At 42.6% G+C, this 21631-nt stretch overlaps 1 protein-coding gene across 1 annotated transcript in view; it reads left to right on the top strand.

The window, feature by feature from the left end:
- The window catches only part of TM6SF1 (transmembrane 6 superfamily member 1), a 112424-nt gene that overhangs the window by 11551 nt on the left and 79242 nt on the right, over nucleotides 1-21631 (top strand). Inside the window, exons 2-3 of the mRNA XM_082254027.1 lie at nucleotides 2595-2698; nucleotides 7042-7139. Coding sequence (XP_082110153.1) covers nucleotides 2595-2698; nucleotides 7042-7139 — 202 coding nt within the window. The remainder of the gene's footprint in view (nucleotides 1-2594; nucleotides 2699-7041; nucleotides 7140-21631) is intronic.

The following is a 21631-nucleotide window of genomic DNA, read 5'->3' as shown; positions in this document are numbered from 1 at the left end:
AGTGCCACATCTATACCACTTTACGAGAGTGGTTGATTACAGTTAGCAGGCGATCCATTTTAGCATGGCAGATGAGATATATACCTGCATTATGGATGCTGTACTTCTATCATTATTCTAGTCTTGGCTGATCACAAAGAATTGCTGGCCATACACAATTTCATAGCAATTTCAACTAGATATTAATCGCAAACATGGAGAAATCATGATAACATGTAAATATATACATTATTGGATAAAACAAACCATAAACCTATTGTGGATGTATGCTTATAGACCCCCTAACCTTAAGTATGATTAGAAGATCCATCTTGTTCACAGTTAGAATGGCAGGAAGGCAGGGCAATGTTATCATCGTAGGGGCCTTCAACTATGCTGATATTGATTATGGAGGCAGAAATACGGCTCGTTTTTTAATGTGATGTGCAATAATTTCATAAGTCAAATGGCGGAAGCCCCAACCAGAAATAATGCTCTACAGGATCTGTCATCCGGCCTCTCCTCTCAGCTCAGCAAGGGATCAGCGGACTGATCCCCTGCCAAGCAAAACCTCATCAAGCCCCTGTGAAAGGGGTCTTATTCAGCCTTAAAAACTATGTAACTATATATTTATAAAGTTGTCCTGGTCTTCTTGATCATTTTTTGTGATGGAACTCTGATTATGAGTAGTTCAAAGAGAAAATTGTCATGTACAGTATATGACTAGGATATGAAGGCTTGCATTCAGTCAGAAGCAAGAATAATCCTTATTTATACTACAGTAAACTGATGTGTGTAAGCCATTGATTTGGTATGATTTAGAGCCCAGTGCTTGCAACACTCATCTGACCCACACCCAGACTGTATGCCCTACTTTAATAAATGAAAAAAAGGAAAACTTGGTAATTACAGGTGCATCTCAAAAAATGAGAATATAATTTCTTCATTTATTTCAGTAATTCAATTCAAAAAGTGAAACTAATATATTTCAGCTAGATTTATTACACACAGAGTGGTACATTTCTTTCTTTTTAATTTTAAAGATTATGGCTTACAGCTAGTAAAAACCCCAAATTCAGTATCTCAGAAATGTTGACTTACTGAATAGTATATCCATGTACAGTATAGTATGCACTCGATGCTTGGTCGGGCCTCCTTTTGCACGAATTACTGCATCAATGCAGCGTGACATGGAGGCGATCAGCCTGTGGCACTGGTATTATGAAAGCCCAGGTTTCTTTGATATCGGCCTTCAGCTAATCTGCATTGTTGGGTCTGGTGTCTCTCATCTTCCTGTTGACATTACCCCACAGATTTGCTATGGGGTTTAGGTCAGGCGAGTTTGCTGGCCAATTAAGCACAGTGATACCATGACCATTAAAACAAGGATTGGTACTTTTGGCAGTGTGGGCAGGTGCCAAGTCCTGCTGGAAAATGAAATCCGCATCTCCATAAAGCTGGTCAGCAGAGGGAAGTATGAAGTGCTCTAGAATTTCCTGGTAGAGGGCTGCGCTGACTTTAGACTTTATAAAACACAGTGGAACAACACCAGCAGATGACATGGCTCCCTAAATCATCACTATGGAAACTTCACACTGGACCTCATGCAACTTGGATTCTGTGCCTTTCCACTCTTCCGCCAGACTCTGGAACCTTGATTTCCAAATGAAATACGGTATTTTCCACAGTTCATGATGATTTGGGGAGCCATGTCATCTACTGGTGTTGGTCCACTGTGTTTTATCAAGTACAAAGTCAGTGCAGCCCCCTACAAAGAAAATTCTAGAGCACTTCATGCTTCCCTCTGCTGACCAACTTAATGGAGATGCTGATTTTCCAGCAGGATTTAGCTCCTGCCCACACTGCCAAAAATACCAATACCTGGTTTAATGATCATGGTATCACTGTGCTTGATTGGCCAGTAAACTCGCTTGGCCCTAATCCAATAGAGAATTTGTGGGGTATTGTCAAGAGGAAGATGAGAGACACCAGAACCAACAATGCAGACAAGCTGAAGGCCACTATCAAAGCAACCTGGGATTCCATAACCCCTCAGCAGTGCCACAGGCTGATCGCCTGCATGACATGCCGCTTTGATGCAGCAATTAATGTAAAAGGAGCCCCGACAAAGTATTGAGTGCATACTATACTGTACATTGCCATACTTTTCAGTCAACATTTGTGCAATAAAAAATCCTTTTTTTTTGGTCTTGTATCATGTAATATTCTCATTTTCTGAGATACTAAATTTTGGGTTTTCACTAGCTGTAAGCCATATTCTTTAAAATTAAAAGAAATAAATGTTTGAAATATATCACTCTGTGTAACACATCTATATAAATTACGAGTTTCACTTTTTGAATTGAATTACTGAAATAAATTAACTTTTTGATGATATTCTAACTTTATGAGATACATCTGTAGTGTGTCAGATGGTTTGTGTCGGTGTGTGCTAAATTTTTTGGAAGGTTTAACAATCTACCTCTATGAGTCATGTTTATATCAAAAATATATAAAAATTAACAATAACATAAAATAATTTCTTTTTATACAGTACCGATCTTGGTAACTGTGTAAATGTCTATTTATCTGTCAAATATTTTGCTATTTTCCAGTTCCTGGCCAGTTACAGTTGCTGGTGCTGTGGTTTTAGTGTTCATAGCATTATTATCCCGTCTACTTGTCATTCTGAAACCACCCAAGGATCCTTTGTTTTATGGTATGTATACGTACAAAACCTTCTTTACTTATTTTTTGTTAATGTTTCTTAACATAGTAAAGCATTAATCTAGTATATAAAAAAAAAAAACGTATTTTATGGCTGTTCTTCAGACCCCGCTGATTGTCAGTGATGCCAAGGGGTTCCCCTTCCAGACACTGTTTGTATTATGTTCAAATCACAAGATATGATGCTGTATTATTAGTCTCCATCACCTAGCTATAATACAATCGGATACTAGAGTGTGTGCTGCTTAGTGTTCTGTTTCAAATGTTGTACCAAAGATATACCTCCTGAGTCCCAGTCTGTATGGGCAGGATGGCAACATGCTCATATATTATTATTATAATTTCAGGTACTTATATAGCGCTGTCAATTTACGCAGCGCTTTACATGTACATTGCACATCAGTCCCTGCCCTCAAGGAGCTTACAATCTAAGGTCCCTAACTCACATACATACACAGTAGGGCCACTTTTTTACAGGATCCAATTAACCTACCAGCATGTCTTTGGAGTGTGGGAGGAAACCGGAGTACCCGGAGGAAACCCACGCAGGCACAAAGAGCATGCAAACTCAAGGCAGGTAGTGTCGTGGTTGGGATTCGAACCAGCGACCCTCTTGCTGCTAGGTGAAAGTGTTAACCACTACACCACTGTGCCGCCCATATATAAACAATTTGGGATAATTCCCCAACCTGCGCAAACTGAATGAAACTTAGGCCCCTTTCACACATGCTGTCCGTTTATCCGTTTTTCATCCATCCGTTGATGGATGAAAAACTGACATCAATGTATCTCTATGTAAAAACGGATGACAACGGATGATCATCAGTTAACATCCGTTTTCATCCGCTTCCGTCAATGTCCGTTTTTTTGAACGGATGAATGCCCTATTTTTCATCCATCAAAAAAACGGATCGGACGAAAAACAGATGACAACGGATGAAAAAAGTATGACAACGGATGAAAACGGATGACAACGGATGGAAAACAGATAACAACTGACGAAAAATGGATAACAACTGACAAAAAATTGATGAAAAACGGATGAAAAATGGATGAAAAATTGATGGAAAACTGATACATTTTGAGGTGACTGAACTGAACGGACCGTATGTGTGGGATCGATCCGCCGATCCCCCGCTGAGCAGGAGGATGATAGCTGTGTCTCCGTGCTGTGTGCGGAGACACAGCTGTTAGTTGCCCATGCATCTCTATGGGGAAAATCCGTTCTCATCCGATTCCATCCGATTTGATCCGCTGGACGGATGGAAAATAGGATTTCCATCAGTCCAGATTTGACGGATCGGATCGGATGTCAGCGGACATGTCTCCGCTGACATCCGATGCCCCATAGGGATGCATGGGGGGACCGTTCAGATCCGCCAAAAAAACGAACAGGCGGATCTGAACGGTCCGCCTGTGTGAAAGAGCCCTTAAAGAGAAGTTCCAGTTTGCAGGACAACAATCTAAGCACCAGCAGGCTGTGAATGATCATCAGTGGGGTAGGTTTGGTAGTAAACCCTTTACATACCCACAGTTTCTGTCACCATCATGAAAATACGTACCCTTTACACCATCCCCGGTTTCCATTCTGTCCCTTAAAAAAATGTCTGTATCGCTTGTTGCCATGTCCAGATAGAAATGTCACAGAGCTTTCTACCACAGTAGCTCTTCAAAGAAGCAAAGTTCTTAATTTCTAATTAAAAACTATTTAATTCTGCACTTAAGCAAAATCACATATACACAATTACTGCTGGGCTTCACAAATACCCTAAATTTAAGCCCCCCCATTGGACCAAACAAATGCAATGATCAATAATTAATAAGAATTAAAAAAAAAGTGTAAATCAATAAAAAGTGCAAATACGTATAATAGTGGAAATTCATATTAACCATTAAATCGCATTGATTGCAAGCTCATGCACCATATCATTGTCCATTTAATACATACTACATTTGTGTCAAGTAAACAAGTTTCTACTCTTTATTGTCCCATAGCCAAACATTTATTACATATTACAATAAATACTCTTTATTGTAATAAAGTGCTTGTGCTCTACAGTCTCCAAGATGCACCCCAGTGGCTCTAAATTACTCAATGAATTTATTTGACCCCTTATTAAATAAACACAGATGATCAAACAGTGCTAATTTCAAATGGCCAAATGTGCATCAGTGTCTTCGTCCCCTAAATAGTTCTAAATACTCCATTAGAAGCACAGAGAGCAGAGGCTATTAGCATGAAAATTTAAATTTTTTAAAAGCTCCAGAAGTAAAACCAAATATCCTCACAAGGAAAATACTCCACCCAGCAATAGGAAGTCAACAGTATTCAAATGTACAGGGCGCCACACCACTTCCTGTATGCTCTGTTGGTGCGTACAACAGCCCTTTACTGTACATGCATGGTCTCATCACATTACCTTGCCCCCACCCAACACATTTTGTCTTTCCAGACATTATCAGGAATTTTTGGATTTGCCATCCCTCCCTATTGTCACTCCACTATATACTGTATAATACAGTGAGCAAGTTTAAGATACATTTTATTTTATAATTATTTAATTATATTCTTTTTATAATCCTAAAGTACAACTAAAGGCAAATCTTTCGTTTAGTTTTGGATAGAGTGGAGAGGGATTAGAACCTCTATCAGTTTTTATTGCTGTCTGTGCCCCTGTTAACCTCCCTGGCGGTATTCCTGATTGTGGCTCGGGGTGGAATTTCAGTTCCATTAGCATTAACCCAGAGCCACACTCGGGGTACCGCCAGGGAGAAGTCGCTGGATCCTGGAAGAGGTTACTTACCTTGTCCCCAGGACCCCACGATGTATTCTGGCAGTGTACGGCAGCCTGAATCTTCCACCTGATGCTATGTGCCTCGGCTTCCGTTCCCTGCGAGCGTCGCGCCGCAGTGGGGTGGAACTGGCGGCAAATTCAAAAAGTAACACACACTGATATATTGTAGTACTATTGGATTACATTACTAAATAAGATAAATTGACCTTAGTTTGCCCCCCAGTGCCCTTGCCTGCAGTTTTACTGTACTTATATATATATAAATGTATATGTGTGTGTATATATATATATATATATATATATATACTGTATATATCTATATATATCTATATATATATATATATATATATATATATATATATATATATATATATATGTATATATATGTATATATATATATATATATATATATATATATATATATATATATATGTATACAGTACGTGTATATATATATATATAATATATATACACACATTATACGTATATATATATGTATATAGTACGTGTGTATATATATATATATATAATATATATGTACATATATATATATATATATATATATATATATACTTATTTATAATTATTTATTATATTAGATTTTGTGTTTCAAACTTTATCACACCCGAGATGTTATAAAGAAGAACAAACAGTAAAGAAAAATCATATGTAAATAGTTGGTTTGGGCTGCTCGTCCTTAAGAATTACATGCAAAATAATGGTACCGCTTTCAGCACATAAAATCTTAAATAATCATACCGCCAGGGAGGTTAAGGAGATTTACCGTCTCAATTTGACCTGTTTACTATTGTCATTGAACGTGAAAGTAAAAGAAAATCCCAAATTTTGGGTTGTCCCCAGAAAAATAATAGGGGGGAAATCTTCAGATGGGGACACTAGTTTTGGTGATCTGGGGGTCCCCAAGGAATTCCCTTAGTTTGTACAAATTTTCTTTAACTTCCTGGGACAGTAAGTGACGGGAAATATCCGCAATGGGACACACATGGCAAAAGAAAATCCGACCAGGGTTATAACCCTCCCTTCCTCCATCCAAAATTTAAAAAAAAAAGTTTTGTCTATAGTTCTGCTATAAGTCTGAAAACCAGGATTGAATTACAGTTTGTGCTGGCTCCTTAATAATTCCCCTGAATATTTAAAATAAGAAACAAAAGTTACAAAATAATCAGAAAATTAATTGTAGAATAAATGAGGATACTATCTATTATTAAGATAGACATTGTCCCATTTAGCAATTGATCTATGCCTCTATCTAGCAAAGAATAATTCATCATCTGATTTGGATTTTCATGGTATATCACTGTTGTACCAGAGGTACCATTCAAGTTGACTTGTTCATTGACAATCCAAGCATGCATGTTTATGTAGATAATCCATGAATATTAGACAATTTGGTCATTGTAAAGTGCATGCATGGTGTGATAGCGAAGTGATCTCTTTACCCATATATAAAAAGTTGTCTTCATAATGTTAATGATGTGTTTTCTTTATTGTAACCATCAAGTTGTTTTTGCTTTTCTAGTATATGCAGTGTTTGCATTTACCAGCGTGGTGGGTCTTATCATTGGCCTGGAACAAGATGGAATCATTGATAGTTTTATGACCCTATATTTAAAAGAGGTAATAACAGGGAGTTTAGATTTATGCATAGCTGTTCTATACATGTATGGTACATGATGACTGTAACTGTTCCTTTTTCAAACAAAATATATTAAAGCTGTAAACCCCAAAATTAATTTATCAGTATGTACTGCATCATGCCTTACTGTATCCATTTATTTTGTCAATCTATTGCAAAGTTCCTTACCTGAAAATCCTGCCACTTCCAGTTGCGCAATTCTGCCTGCCTGGTAAAGATGGGCAAACCTGATTGACAGTCTCATGGCCAGTCCAACACTGCTCCCCCCCCCCCCCAAGAGAACACAATGACTCGGCAGCAGTGTTAATTTCGTCGACTAAAACCGACTAAAACGTTTTCGTCTACTAAATTAACACAATTTTAGTCGACTAAAATATGACTAAAACTAAAACAATTCAGATGACTAAAATATGACTAAAACTAAAATGGCATTTTAGTCTTAAGACTAAAATACGACTAAAACTAAAATGGCATTTTAGTCAAAAGACTATAACTAAAACTAAATCGAAATTTGCTGCCAAAATTAACACTGGTGCATGCTCAAAGCTTAATACCATAAATAATAACATATTCAATTTTTCACTCCAGGACCAGCAGTAGTATATAATGAGTTTGGAAATTGTAGAGAAATGCTTAAATAATGCATTACAAATTACAATTGAACTACACCCATTCGATTATAGATGACTAAAATTAATTTTAGTCGACTAAAATGTAGGACGTTTTAGTCGACTAAAATGTAGGACGTTTTAGTCGACTAAAATGGAGGACGTTTTAGTCGACTAAAATGGAGGACGTTTTAGTCGACTAAAATGTAGGACGTTTTAGTCGACTAAAATGTAGGACGTTTTAGTCGACTAAAATGTAGGACGTTTTAGTCGACTAAATACGACTAAAACTAAAACACTTGCAGAAGACTAAAATGGGACTAAAACTAAAATGCCATTTTAGTCCTAAGACTAAGACTAAAACTAAATTGAAATTTGCTGCCAAAATTAACACTGCTCGGCAGGAGGGATTCCCCTATCAACCCTGTCTGTGTTGATGGGGGAATTAAGCAAGTTTCTTTGTTGCAGAAAGAAATTTGCACCGTGTATGGCCAGCTTTAGCCTTGCAAGCCTGAACAGGAAGTGACGTTGCAGCCAGGATCTCCAAGTAAGAAACTTTGCAACAGATTCAGAATAAATTATTTGCTTAAAAAAACTGTGTACAGTGAGGTGTGATTGCAAACATACATGAAAACAGATTTTATGTTTACATACATTTTAAAAGCTCATCATAATTACAAATTAATAAATCAGCTTATGATCAAGCTGAAGTGATGAATCTGAGAGTAAGAAAGTAATTCATGTGGTATATGTGCATATCACAAACCATACTGAGGTGCATGAGAATATGACAAATCATTTGTGCCATTAAACTGAATGTTTTCAGATTTCTTAATGCGTTGGTGGATTGCCATTGAATGTCCTCATATTGAATGATGATCTTAATAGCACAAAAGGGGATTAAAGAGGAAAACCAGCCGACATCAAAAATTCAGTATTGTGTGGTGTCTGTTGAATAATGGTGCTCAGCATGACCATATAATTTCCTGCAGTGCCAAGACAATACATTGTTAAAATGTATGTTATTGTGCTCTGATTATAAGAGAATATGGACATTTATAATCCAATGCATGGATTGTCCATGTGAAATAAGCTGAGAAGTCAGAGGACCTTGTAGCAAATCCATGACACAGCTCTCCAGTATTTAGAACCATAGGGTTATATTGCCCCCAACAGGAGTAGGACACTAGGCAGAAAAAAGACTTGGCTATGGCTATGGGCAGTCCTAGTTGCTATACTCCCCTCTCTGCTATAGGCCTTTTTTTCTGCCTAGTCAGGAGTAAGGACCTAGTTCCCTGCCAGGATCACTGGTCCTGGCAATATTTTCCTTTTAAATGGCTTTTTTTCTCCTGGTTTTTTCCTGCCGGACTGGGCGACGGGCTGGATAATCTAGATCCAGTGGTCACCCCAGTCTGACCAGAGAGCACGCGAAGACCAATGCTTTGCGTTAGGTCGGCCGCAAGCATATAAGGATGCATGCAACCAGGTCTCTCCTGAGTCGCAGCGTTCCTCCTGGCCGACCACCCCCCCATTTGGATGGCGAGGAGGTTTTGTCTGGAGTGTTGCCTGCCTGGTTCCTGGTATGGTGAGTAGCTGCCCCCCTTTCCCCCTGGAGAGTTTTGGAGTGAACGTAGGCCCTTGGGACGGTCAGACCTGTGGGTTCCCCAGACTCCCCTGAATGTTGGTAGCCACTGTGGGTCACCTGGCCCCCCCATTCCCCCCCTCCCCATCTGGGGTAGCGTGTTGGTTTGGGATAGTGCCTGGGGCTGGTGTACTGTACTGTACCGGTGGGGGGGGGGGGGGGCAGCACGCTGCCATCGGCTTGGCTTCTTAGCTGGGGGGGTACTGGCGGCTATGGGTGCCCTGTGCCCGGTCCCCTTTTCCTTGTTGTGACAGTCAGGGCTCCAGGAATCCCTCCTGGGTCCCTGGGAGCCACATGTGGAGGCCATTTTGCCATGGTCTATGTGTTTAAATGGCCTGTGGCCATGTTTGTGTAGTCCGGCGGCCATTTTTTGTTGGTCCAGAATGCTAATGGAGCGCCGGCCATGACAGAGGAGCCTCTGGGTGGCAAATTTGTTTGTGGGAGATCCTCCTTTTCCCCTGGTGCTGACTCCTGGGTTTTCTCTTTCCTTTTGGACACCGCACGTGGAGCAGTGCATCCTGGTGCAGATGTTGCTATACTGGTTGGGTGGTGAGTCTGGTAGGGTCCCTCCCTCTCTCAGCTGCAGATTGTGGGGTGCTCTACTTGCTGATGACCTGGTGGTGCTACCAGCATGGTGGGGGGGGGGTCCCTTGCAGGTGCTAGACACTTTTTGTGGGGGTCCCCCTCCTTTAGTGATGAAGTCTCAGGAGCTTCCCCACCTGACCCCCTCTCAGAGGCTGTAGGTCCCTCTGGGTCCTAGCCATCCATTGATGCACTGAGGCAGTCCTAGAATCCTTTGTTTCCCAGGTGGAGGTGGCTTTTGGGCGGCGTGCTAGCAAAAAGCATCCTCTACCTTTCCCTGCCTCATCTGTTTCATCAGATCCTGAATCTGACTCGGCCGCCGCGGACGTTGCTCACCCTGCAGGGTCTGCAGTCCCTGATTTATCGCATTAGAAGGTGCTGGTTGACGCACTGATTGCATCTGTGAGGGAAACTTTAAAAATGGAGGATGCAGCTGAAGCTGCGGCAGAGGTGCAGGTCCCCTTTGGCACCCACAGGCTGCCTCGTGTGGCAAAAGTGTTTCCTTATCCCCCTATTTTGACAGATTGTTGCAAAAGAGTGGGAGCATCCTAAATATCCCTTTGTGGTTCCTAAACGCTTTGCAGTACGGTACCCCTTTGCGGAGTCCCTATTCAAGAAGTGGACTGTTCCCTCGGTGGTGGACCACCGGTTTCCATGTTGAACAAAGCAACCATGATTCCTGTAGAGGAATCTCCGGCTTTTAAAGATCTGGTTGACAAGAAGGTGGAGTCTGTGGCCCACAATATGCTCACTGTTGCTGGCTCGGCGCTTAGGCCAGTCCTAACCATTCCAATCCCAGTTGACGCCTTCTGAGGAGAAACGCATCGAGTGGAGACAGCCGTGATTTCAGCATCCACGGACCGCACTGCAGGCGGCCGTGCTACCACGAAAACAGTGCCATATCTCCACAACTGTTTGTAAGTGTTTACTTCTATATAAAACTATGACTTTTAAGGGATAATGCACTATTCGTCCTCCTTTTTGCTTCACATATTCATCTGTGACCTCAGGGATGGTGTCCGTTTGCGGTACCATGGATTGATTCCCTAACAGTTTACTCGCTTATTGACCCCACTGGGCCTGGTAAGCAGCCAATTCGCTTTCTGAGCACGGTGGTGATGCATGCAGCACTTTGAAAGAACAAGATCTTAGCACTATTCAAAAATACACTATTTGGACTATGTTGGATTTTTTTTTTTTTTTGGAACATTATTCTGCGCATTTATTTGCACTTTCATTGCACTTCAGTTCTATTTATGCTGTCACATATTGTTTTTTTTTAATCAGAAAGAGAAGTTTTATTGGGTCAAATCAAAAAGCATGAAGAACAATACGTACAGCAAACATTTCGTGATAGGCATATACAAAGCATTGCATGTTCACTCATTAGGACTTTCAAACTAAACAATAGTAAAGAATACCATACGTTTATCTTATAAGTGTAATCCTGCATACCCAAAACAATGTTAGTAAAATAAAATTCACAGAACTTTGGGCATGTAAAGTATTTCTTCATCTTCCAAAGAAAAGTAAGAAAAAAAGGAAAGAAAAAGTGGAAACAAAAGAACCCTTCTTGCGATCAGTAATATACAATGGAGTAACCCCTTGACCGCAGCCTGCACAATGAACAACCCCACACCCCGCTATCCCTGAAAAAATCTGGCACCCACCAGCCTAAACAGTGCTAATCCTGGAAAAAAGCCCTGACTGATTTACCTTTTCAGAGCGATCGCCTGTTTGGGGCTACCCTGGATAACATCATTAGGAGTCCTATTAAAAGAACCTTGTCGCAGACGTGGCCTGTCTTTCTTGGCTCACAAGCAGTTTTTTGTCCCTCGGGGTCCACTGACAAGGGCTCGAAACCTTTCAAGTCTACCTCAGGAGGCTCCAAGCAGCCCTGGTCTTGCAAGCTGAGAGCTGGATTCTCTAGACCTCCGGACAAGTCTCCTTCAGAATGAAGGTGCGCCCTCACCCATGCCTGGGGTGGGGGGACATCTTCCCTGGTTTCCGGGCCTGTGGACCTCCTTGGTAAACAACAAGTGGGTCCATGAAGTCATACAGTCCAAGTTACAAGATCAAGTTTCATTCTTGCCCTCCAGAAAGGTTTTTCCCTTCCAATGTTCGTCTGTCGCTGGACCGACCCAAGCTCTCTTTGGGGCAGTGCAAGACCTGCTGTTACAGGGTGTGATTGTCCCGGTTCTGTTTTGGAAAAATTTCAGGGTTTTTATTTAAATCTGTTCATGGTCCCAAAGAAGGAGGGCACATCCGATTTAGGATCTCAAGGCCCTGAACTTCTTTGTGCGGGTAAAGAAGTTCAGAATGGAGTGCATCTGCACGCTGATGGCATCCCCACATCAGGAATTTTCTTGCCACTATCGACATCAAGGATGCTTACCTGCATATTCCAATATGTGCCCGACACCAGTGCTCCTCCATTTTGCTGTAGGAGAAGAGCATTATCAGTTTGTGGCGTTACCCTTTGGTTTCGCCACCGCTCCTCAGTTCTTCACAAAAGTGTTGGCCCCGGTTCTGGCGTAGCTATATCAGTGGGGGATTGCGATACTGGGCTATCTGGACGACCTCTTCTCGCGAGTGGAGTCCTCTGCTGCCTTGATGGATGGCGTGGAGATCACTATACAGAACCTGAAGGAATACAGTTGGCCTTTAAACTACCAGAAGTCTGCTCTGATTCCATCCAGAAAAGTGGATTATCTGGGTCTGACTCTGGACTCAGCTCTAGCCAGAGTGTTCCTTCCTCTGGAAAACTCCAGAATTTGCATGCTGCGATTCATCCCCTGCTGTCCAGCAGATAGTCCTCCTTCCCCCTTGCATTTGGGTGCTGGGCCTGATGGTATCTACCTTCGAGTTGGTTCCATTTGCATAGTTTCATACAAGGTCCCTTCAAAAGGAGATCTCGGTAAAATTGGACAAGTGTTCAAAGTCTCTGGACAATCAGATCCAGCTGAGCCAGGAAACCAGGGGGTCTCTGGTCTGGTGGCTACACTCTCTGGCTCTTCGGCAGCGCAAATACTTTCTCCTCTTGTATTTGACAGTGGCCACCATAGATGCCAGTCTGTCTGGGTGAGGAGGCGTCCTGGGACTGAGCTCCGCTCAGGGTTGTTGGACACTGGAGGAGTCCAGATAACCGATCTATGTCTTGGAACTTTGGGTGATCAGGCTGTGCCTGGATCACTGAATGGATCGACACTGCGGGCTTCCGATGCGGATTCAGTCGGAAAATGCAACGGCGGTGGCTTATGTCAATCCCCAGGGTGGAACAAAGAGTGTTTTGGCAGCCCTGGAAGTAGCCAGCATTCTCCAGAGGGCAGAACGCTTTGTTATGGCCATCATCCCCATACACATTCAAGGAGTGGAAAACTTGCAGGCGGACTATATCAGTCGGTAGGTGTTTGACCAGGGGGAGTGGTCCCTTCACCCGGATGTGTTTCATCAGATATGTCTCTGGTGGGGCACCCCTGGGGTGGATCTGTCGGCGTCCCAGCTCAGCAGAAAGGTACCAAGGTTTGTGGCAAGGTCACGGGATCCTCTGGCGGATGCCATAGACAGTCTGGTGGCCCCATAGGGCCAGTATCGTCTGATTTTGCGCTTTTCCTCCTCCCAAGCTTCTGCCACGGCTTTTGTGCAGAATGGAGGGCGAGGGGATTACGGTCATTCTAGTGGCCCTGGACTGGCCTCATCTGTCTTGTATCGCCGATCTGGTGCGGCTCGTCGCCGACATCCCTTGGAGACTGCTTCTCAGGGAGGATCTACTGTCCCAGGGGCTGATCCTCCACCCTGCTTTACAGCCACTAACTTTTACGGCCTGGCTGTTGAAAGCCAGGTGCTGAAGGATAGAGATTTTCCTGGGTCGGTAATCTTTGACACTGCTGAAGGCTAGGAAGTCTACCACTAGGAAGATTTACCATCATACGTGGAAAGCGTACATTTCATGGTGTGAGTTGATTGGTGTTCACCCCCATTCTTTTTCGGTGGCTTGGATTCTGACCTTTCTTCAATGAGGTGTTGAGCAGAAATTGGCCTTGAGTACAATCAAGGGCCAGATGTCGGCCTTGGCGGTCTTCTCTCAGTGAACCCTGGCCACGGTGCAGACTTTTATTCAAGGGGTTCGACATCTGACTCTCTTCTGCAGCCTTGGGATCTGAACTTGGTGCTTTCAGTTCTCCAGAAGCCTCTCTTTGAAAATATTAGATGTCCCAGAAGGTGATCTTTTTGGTGGCTATCACCTCTGCTTGCAGGGTGTCAGAGCTAGGGGCGTTCTCTTGCCGTACCCCCCATTTGGTGATCCACAAAGATAAAGTGGTTCTTCGCCCATGTCTGTCGTTACTTCCTAAGGTGGTCTCTAATTACCATTTGAATGAAGACATTGTGTTGCCTTCCCTGTGTCCCAGGCCCAAACATCCTAAGGAATTTGCTTTGCATGCCCTGGATGTGGTTACGGCAATTTGGGTGTATTTGACAGCCACTGAGTCTTTTCGGAGGTCAGACTCACTGTTCGTGATCACGGATGGGCCAAAAAGGGGTGTCCGCTTCTTTCCAGATGGATCAGACAGATGGGGACTCTATTAAGGGTCAGGTTCCTCCTTTCCCTGTCACGGCGCATTTTACTCAGGCACTTAGTGCTTCTTGGGCCTTCTGTCATCAGGCATCAGTGATGCAGGTTTGCAAGACGGCCACTTGGTCGCTGTTGCACACTTTCACAAAATTCTACAAAGTGGATGTGTTGGCATTTGCAGGTGCTTCCTTTGGCCGCAAAGTTTTGCAGGCTGCTGTTTACAGGGTCTGTTCCCTCTTTGGGGGTGTATTGTTCAGATTGGGCTCCAGTTGTTTTTTGTATTGTTTTCCTGGTTGGCTATTGTATTTAGCCTTGGGGTTTTCTTTTTTGTTGTTCCACACCTCATGTTTGGCACTGCATGGGGACATCCCTATGGTTCTAAATACTGGAGAGCTGTGTCCGTCAATAAACGAAAGAGTAAATGGGATTCGTGACTTACCGTAAAATCCATTTCTTTGAGTTCATTGATGGGCAGCGCACCCACCCCTCTATGGAGTTGTAATACTTCTGAAACTGTTACAAATCTGAAGGCTTATAGCAGAGAGGGGGAGTATACCACCTAAGACTTCCCATAGGCATAGCCAAGGCTTTTTTCTGCCCAGTGTCCTACTCCTGTAGGGGGCAATATAACCCTATGGTTCTGAATACTGGAGACCTGTGTTCGTCAATGAATGCTTTTTCAGGAAGCAGGATGAGCATAGTTTAGAGATTGAAGAACCGGGAATAAATCATTATTGCTTTCCAGGATATTATCTTTTTTTTTTTTTTTTAATCTTTTTTATTTGCTTTTAACACATATAATAAAACAACTGTGCTTGGTTTTTAATACAATAACCATAACATCATACAATGCATAACAGGTTACCCACACAGGGGTCAGGGAAGCCAACATATGGCAGGCTGCCAGTAAAACAAGGCAAGAGAAGTACATGACTTTAAAATGAAATGCTGTAGGACAATAGAAACCAAGGCCATGGCGCTGTGGGCCCCCGGGACGTCAGACCTAGGGGAGAGGGAAAGGCCAGCCTCTAGTCATGGCTGTAGAGGAGTCCGCCAGCCACCCGGGCCAATACTCTATCATGTTTCTTGGGGCAGCCTCTATGAAATATATAGGTGTCTCTGTAAAGTGGTATCAGGATATTATCTTTAATACTTGGTATCACATTACTTATAGCTTTAAACTGTATAGTGGCATAACCAAGTATCAGAACGTAGTGCATCAAAGCCTGATATTAACCACTTTACTACCAGTCACGTAACCTCTACGTCAGCAGACTTTGCGGGGTTATACCGGGATGATGCCTCTAGCTATAGGCATCATCCCGGTACCGTTGTTTGAAGCCGACGGTCGGCTTTCCGTCGGTAACGATCGATGCGGCTCGGGAGCCGCTCGATCGTTACCCGGGGGGGCGGGAGGGGACGTCCCCCCCCTCCCGCCGCCTTCCGCGGCTTTGCTCGGGGCTACCGTCCCACCGGGAGCCCCGAGCACCCAGCCGGCACGTCCGCCGGCTGGATGGAGTCCCGATGAATGCCGGAAACGGCATCGATCGGGTCTCCGATGACGTACCCCGGAGGCGGCGTCCATGACGTCACTTCCGGGTTACTGTGCTGCAAAAGGCGGCAGATTTGAAAAACGGCTGTATGCAAAAATGCCGTTTTCGGCGTTTTGCATACAGGGAAGTGTAGTGGAGGGGTCTAGGGTCTTTTAGACCCTCGATCCCTCCATAAAGTGTACCTGTCACGACATATTGCTGTCACCAGGGATGTTTACATTGCTTGTGACAGCAATAAAAGTGATCAGATTTTTTTTTTTTTTTTAAAAACCTGTAATAAAGTTTAAAAAAAAAGAAAAAATAAATAGGAAAAAAAAAAAAAAAAATTTAGCCGTCCCCGTCACCGTTAGCTCGCGCACAAAAAAAAACGTATACGCAAGTCGAGCCGCAAATGAAATCGCTGTTCAAACCACACATGTGAGGTATCGCCGCGATCGCCAGAGCGTGGGCAATAATTAAAAAAAAAGAGCTACACACTAACTCTAAACTGGTAACCGTTAAATAAATTTAAAGCGTCGCAGATTGAGATCTCTATTGACCGTAGTTTGTCGCCATCCCACGGGGGGGCGCAATTTTAAACCGTAACATGTTTGGTATCTATTTACTCGGCGTGACATCATCTTTCACAATATACAAAAAAAATGGGCTAACTTTACTGTTTAGTATTTTTTAAATGCAGTGAAATGTGATTTTTCAAATTTTTTCCAAAAAAATGGCGTTTTAAAGACCGCTGCGCAAATACCGCGTGACAAAAAATTTTGCAATGACCGACATTTTATTCTCCAGAGTCTTTGCTAAAAAAATATATATAATGTTTGGGGGTTCTAAGTAGTTTTCTAGGAAAAAATACTGGTTTTAACTTGTGAACAAAAAGTGTCCGAAATAGGGCTGGGGCTAAAGTGGTTAAAGTGTGGTCGAAGGAAAAATCTAAATCTAACAGGTGATCAAACTCTGCACCACTGCACCCAGAACTGAAAAACGTTTTATTTTGAGTTCTTCCCAAAAGTGTAATTTGACCTTCAGCAATCTTTTCCAAGAAGCCCCCTAAGCAGTTAATTATTTTCTGAATAGTACATACCTGCACTTCTTCTGTTTCAAATGCTGTATCTCCTATAATTACATTTAGCGCCTCCCCCCCACCATACTGGGTGTTGATGGTTGCAGAAAAGATGGGCGCCACTCACTTTTAGAATGAACAAAAACAAGTTTATTGCTCACAACAGAAAAATGCAGGAGAGAGGGTTAGGGCACAGTATACCCTAGGACAGTAGGCAGACAGGTCAGCAGACTCCATAAACAAAACAGCCAGGTAGACAGCAATACAGAACAAAGTGAAAAAAGTGGTTGAAAAAAGAGAAAATTCCAAACACTCGCCCAGCGCTTACTGTTGTGAGGGATATAACATACGGTTGGATATTAAAATCATGCATAAATATCATACATTTTCCTGATAGCAGCTACTGTAATATTAAAACAGTCTAAAAAAGTAATGTAATAAATACTAAAATTGAAAGATGTTCAGCATTGATTACACTCAGCAGCGCTCAATATGTAAACCATATTGGAAATCAACCAGTCCTCATAAAAGGATAAAAACTATATTATAAAATATCCAGTCCTCATAAAAGAATAAAACCCACACTCAATACAGTCTTTTTGTTAGAAAAACCACGTAAACTTCCATATAATTCTGGTACTCCCAGTGCTCAGTACTCAGTGTTCTGATCCGGCGTATACCTTCACCACACCAAAAAGTGATCCCCTTAGGAATGGACACTCACCAGAGTTACAATGATCATGCGCCTATAAGCATAGGTTGCTTGCACCCTTTGGGAGTCTGGACCACCTCTGCTGACACCAGGATGACCACTGTGCTTAGATATCCCTCAGGGACCCACCGGTACCAAAAAAATGGAATGGGAGGCACAATAGGGTAATACTGTCTTACAGTCTTTTATTCAACATAACACACCACGCTGTCTCCTTGATGGTCATAGACATTCTGGCTGGAATCCGGATCTCGCCATCTGACTGGACAGAAAGAGAACTATTCAGCAGCGGTGAGCTGGCCATTATGTCCTGATTATCATTTTATGCTTGGGAATTTTTATCTGATGTAAGCATATTTGATTTGGGGGGTTGGCTTTGGTGTGTTATGTTGAATAAAAGACTGTAAGACAGTATTACACTATTGTGCCTCCCATTCCATTTTTTTGGTACCGGTGGGTCCCTGAGGGATATCTAAGCACAGTGGTCGTCCTGGTGTCAGCAGAGGTGGTCCAGACTCCCAAAGGGTGCAAGCAACCTATGCTTATAGGCGCATGATCATTGTAACTCTGGTGAGTGTCCATTCCTAAGGGGATCACTTTTTGGTGTGGTGAAGGTATACGCCGGATCAGAACACTGAATACTGAGCACTGGGAGTACCAGAATTATATGGAAGTTTACGTGGTTTTTCTAACAAAAAGACTGTATTGAGTGTGGGTTTTATTCTTTTATGAGGACTGGATCTTTTATAATATAGTTTTTATCCTTTTATGAGGACTGGTTGATTTCCAATATGGTGTACATATTGAGCGCTGCTGAGTGTAATCAATGCTGAACATCTTTCAATTTTAGTATTTATTACATTACTTTTTTAATACAGAACAAAGAGCCTTAGGCCTGCACCCAATTTCCTGTACCTACGTATCAACGGCGGTCTCCTATAGCAACCACAAACTCACAACACTGTGCAGGGTTTCCCTGGAGTCCCTCTTGATGCTTTCCCAGCCTCTCCACTGTCACCAGCTCATGAAGAGTAACCTCTGGTACTTCATCTCAGAACTCCATCCTTCTCTTCATGCCCCAGGCAACAGGAGGCTCTCCCTTTCTCTGGCAGAGCCTTTCCCATTCCCCCGGGCAGCAAACAGGCTCTCTCTGGCAGAGCCTTGAGCACATGGACTCACATAGACTCCAGGCCTCACCCAACGCAGCTGTTCCTCACTCATCCACACCAGACCAAGGTCTAGGTGGGAGGACCTCGATCACCTGACTTTGTCCAAATATATACTCTCTTCCAGCATGCTCTGTGGCCTGAAACTCCCACTGATTGGCTGAAAGAGATATGCATATTCATAACTCAGTCTCACTGCAGCTCCACATACTAATACTAAAGGTAACATTGCAACCTATTGACAGAAGAGAGATACCACAAGTATGCTTAGGAGAAAACCCATATGATCACAAAAACTATAAATCAGCCAGGTTAGTTACCACCTAGCACAGCTAAATTTACCAGTAGCCCCTGTTTGAGACAAGGGTGCTAAATGCATATGTAGCTGTGGGGGGGTCTCAATCCCACTTCATCCTGCTGCCGGCCACTCCAGTCAATTCAAACTGCTCTTGTGTGCAGTGCGTTCTGTCCATCTTTCACTGCAGCAGTTGAGCTCAGATGGAGAAGGAGAGAGCGCATTGCACAGTTTGAAGGACAGAATGGAAGGGGATTGAGGGGCCAGCAGTTTTTCCAGGGAGGCTCCACAACAGTTGCATGTGTAATGTGAGGAGGATTTGAAACAGGAGAAGTGCTGGTATAAACTATTCAGAAGATATGGAATTGCATAGGGGGCTTTTTGGAAAATGTCACTGAAGGTGAACCTATACATTAAAGAGGAACTCAATACAAAACATTTTTTACTTCTGAGTTTGATCCCTTGCTGGATCTTTTATTTTCCCCAACCTCCAGTTGTAATGTAACAGTTAGGGTCCAGCTGTGACCTGAACTTCATTTTTTTTTCTCATCGGAAAGCATTTCCGATGGAATGACAGTTACATGAAAATGATAGTAACATGGCAGAGTCTGCTCTACAATGATAAAACTGCGGTGAGATAACCCTGCAAGAGTCATATCCAACAATGAGGTTTAAATGGTTTAAAGGTTAAAAAAAGAGAATATTTTGGTACCCTTTCAATTTGAAGTATAACTAAAGCAAGTTCAGAGGTGTTAGAATGATTGTTAGATTTTATTGCTGTCTGTGACCCCATTAAGAAGATTTACCCTCTCCATTTCCCATCAGTAAAGCCAAAGAAATGCCACTCTGGGTGAGTGACCGACTCTCACACGTTGTGAACAGGAACCCAGGGTGCTGCACAGCTCATTTGTGAGATTCAGAGACATGCAAAAATCCGGAATATTACTGCACTCCTTGGTAACTTTATTAAAGTATAAAAAACTCACATCACATTTATGACAGGAACATAAAAGGTAACACGTTTCGCGCTAATGTCAGTGCTTATTCAAACCTCATATACACATAAATTGCATGAAATATATATGTATGATACAAGTAAGCATGGTATGGCAATTAAGCAATTGACCAAATAACCAATAAATCAATAAAAAATGCACTCTTACTACACTAGTGAGAGTCAATGCTCCTTGTCTACCCATACTAACATGTCCTATAACACATAAATCAAAAAACAAAAAAAAAAAAAATCACAAACAAAACAAGCCACAGAAATCTCCTCCAACCCATCGCTCACCAACACAGATCCAGTAGCCACTGCTGGATGGCCGTGCAGGAGAGCACAGAGAAGGAGATAGTGAGTGAGAATTTGTAAGGTGCCACTCATAGTTTAACCCTTGTGGAACTCTAGTGCACAAAAGAAAGATCCAAAAAAACTTGCGTTTACAGAAAGACCTAAACCTGTCACCACCACGTCTGGGAGTACTCACCTTCTCTACAGCCTGAACACGGATGGCCATTGTGTTCCCCATATGATGTTCATAGAAGTGACATGCCACACTTGTATCATGATGTTTGATGGTGTCGCGTAAATGCCTGGTTGTTCTCCCGACATACTGGACATTACATTTATCACAAGTGATGAGGTATATCACATTTTTTGTATTACAATTAATGAAAGATTTTACACCATACTCTCTTCAACTTGTGCTAGATCTAAATTTGTCCCCCTCAATAATTCTCGGACCACATTGACAATCATTTGCACCACATTTGAAGTTGCCTCTGAAGTGCTGTGAATGGCTTGTGAGCCACACAGCCTGCCAGAGAAGGAAACAACATTATGTGTATCCCTCACATTGTGGCATTATGTGCACTTAGTTTGTGAGGGTGTCCTGCTGTAGTTGGCTCACTATCTTCCCTGTGCTCTCCTGCACGGTCATCCAGCAGTGGCTGCTGGATCTGTGTTGGTGGGCGATGAGTTAGAGGAGATTTCTGTGGCTTGTTTTGTTTGTTATTTTTTTTTTTGTTTTTTTGATTTATGTGTTATATGACGTTAATGTAGCCTGGTCGCAAGTTCCAGCTGAAGTTGTTCAGACTGTTTGTTCTTTTATTAAAGATTCTACTAAGTAATCAGTCTTTAAATTATGGGAGATGTAGTTCTGGGAGGAGCGAAGACTATGAATCGTCTGTGTGACTGAACTATTCTCCCAGGGAGCCTTGGGACTTGCAGGGGCAGTTGGGAGTGTCTTTATAAAGGGGGCGGGCCAAAATTCACGCTCTTGCCT

This window comes from Pelophylax lessonae (assembly GCF_965119305.1).
Source record: "Pelophylax lessonae genome assembly, chromosome: 4".
Taxonomy (NCBI): Eukaryota; Metazoa; Chordata; class Amphibia; order Anura; family Ranidae; genus Pelophylax; species Pelophylax lessonae.
This window is presented reverse-complemented; position numbering and strand designations above follow the sequence as displayed.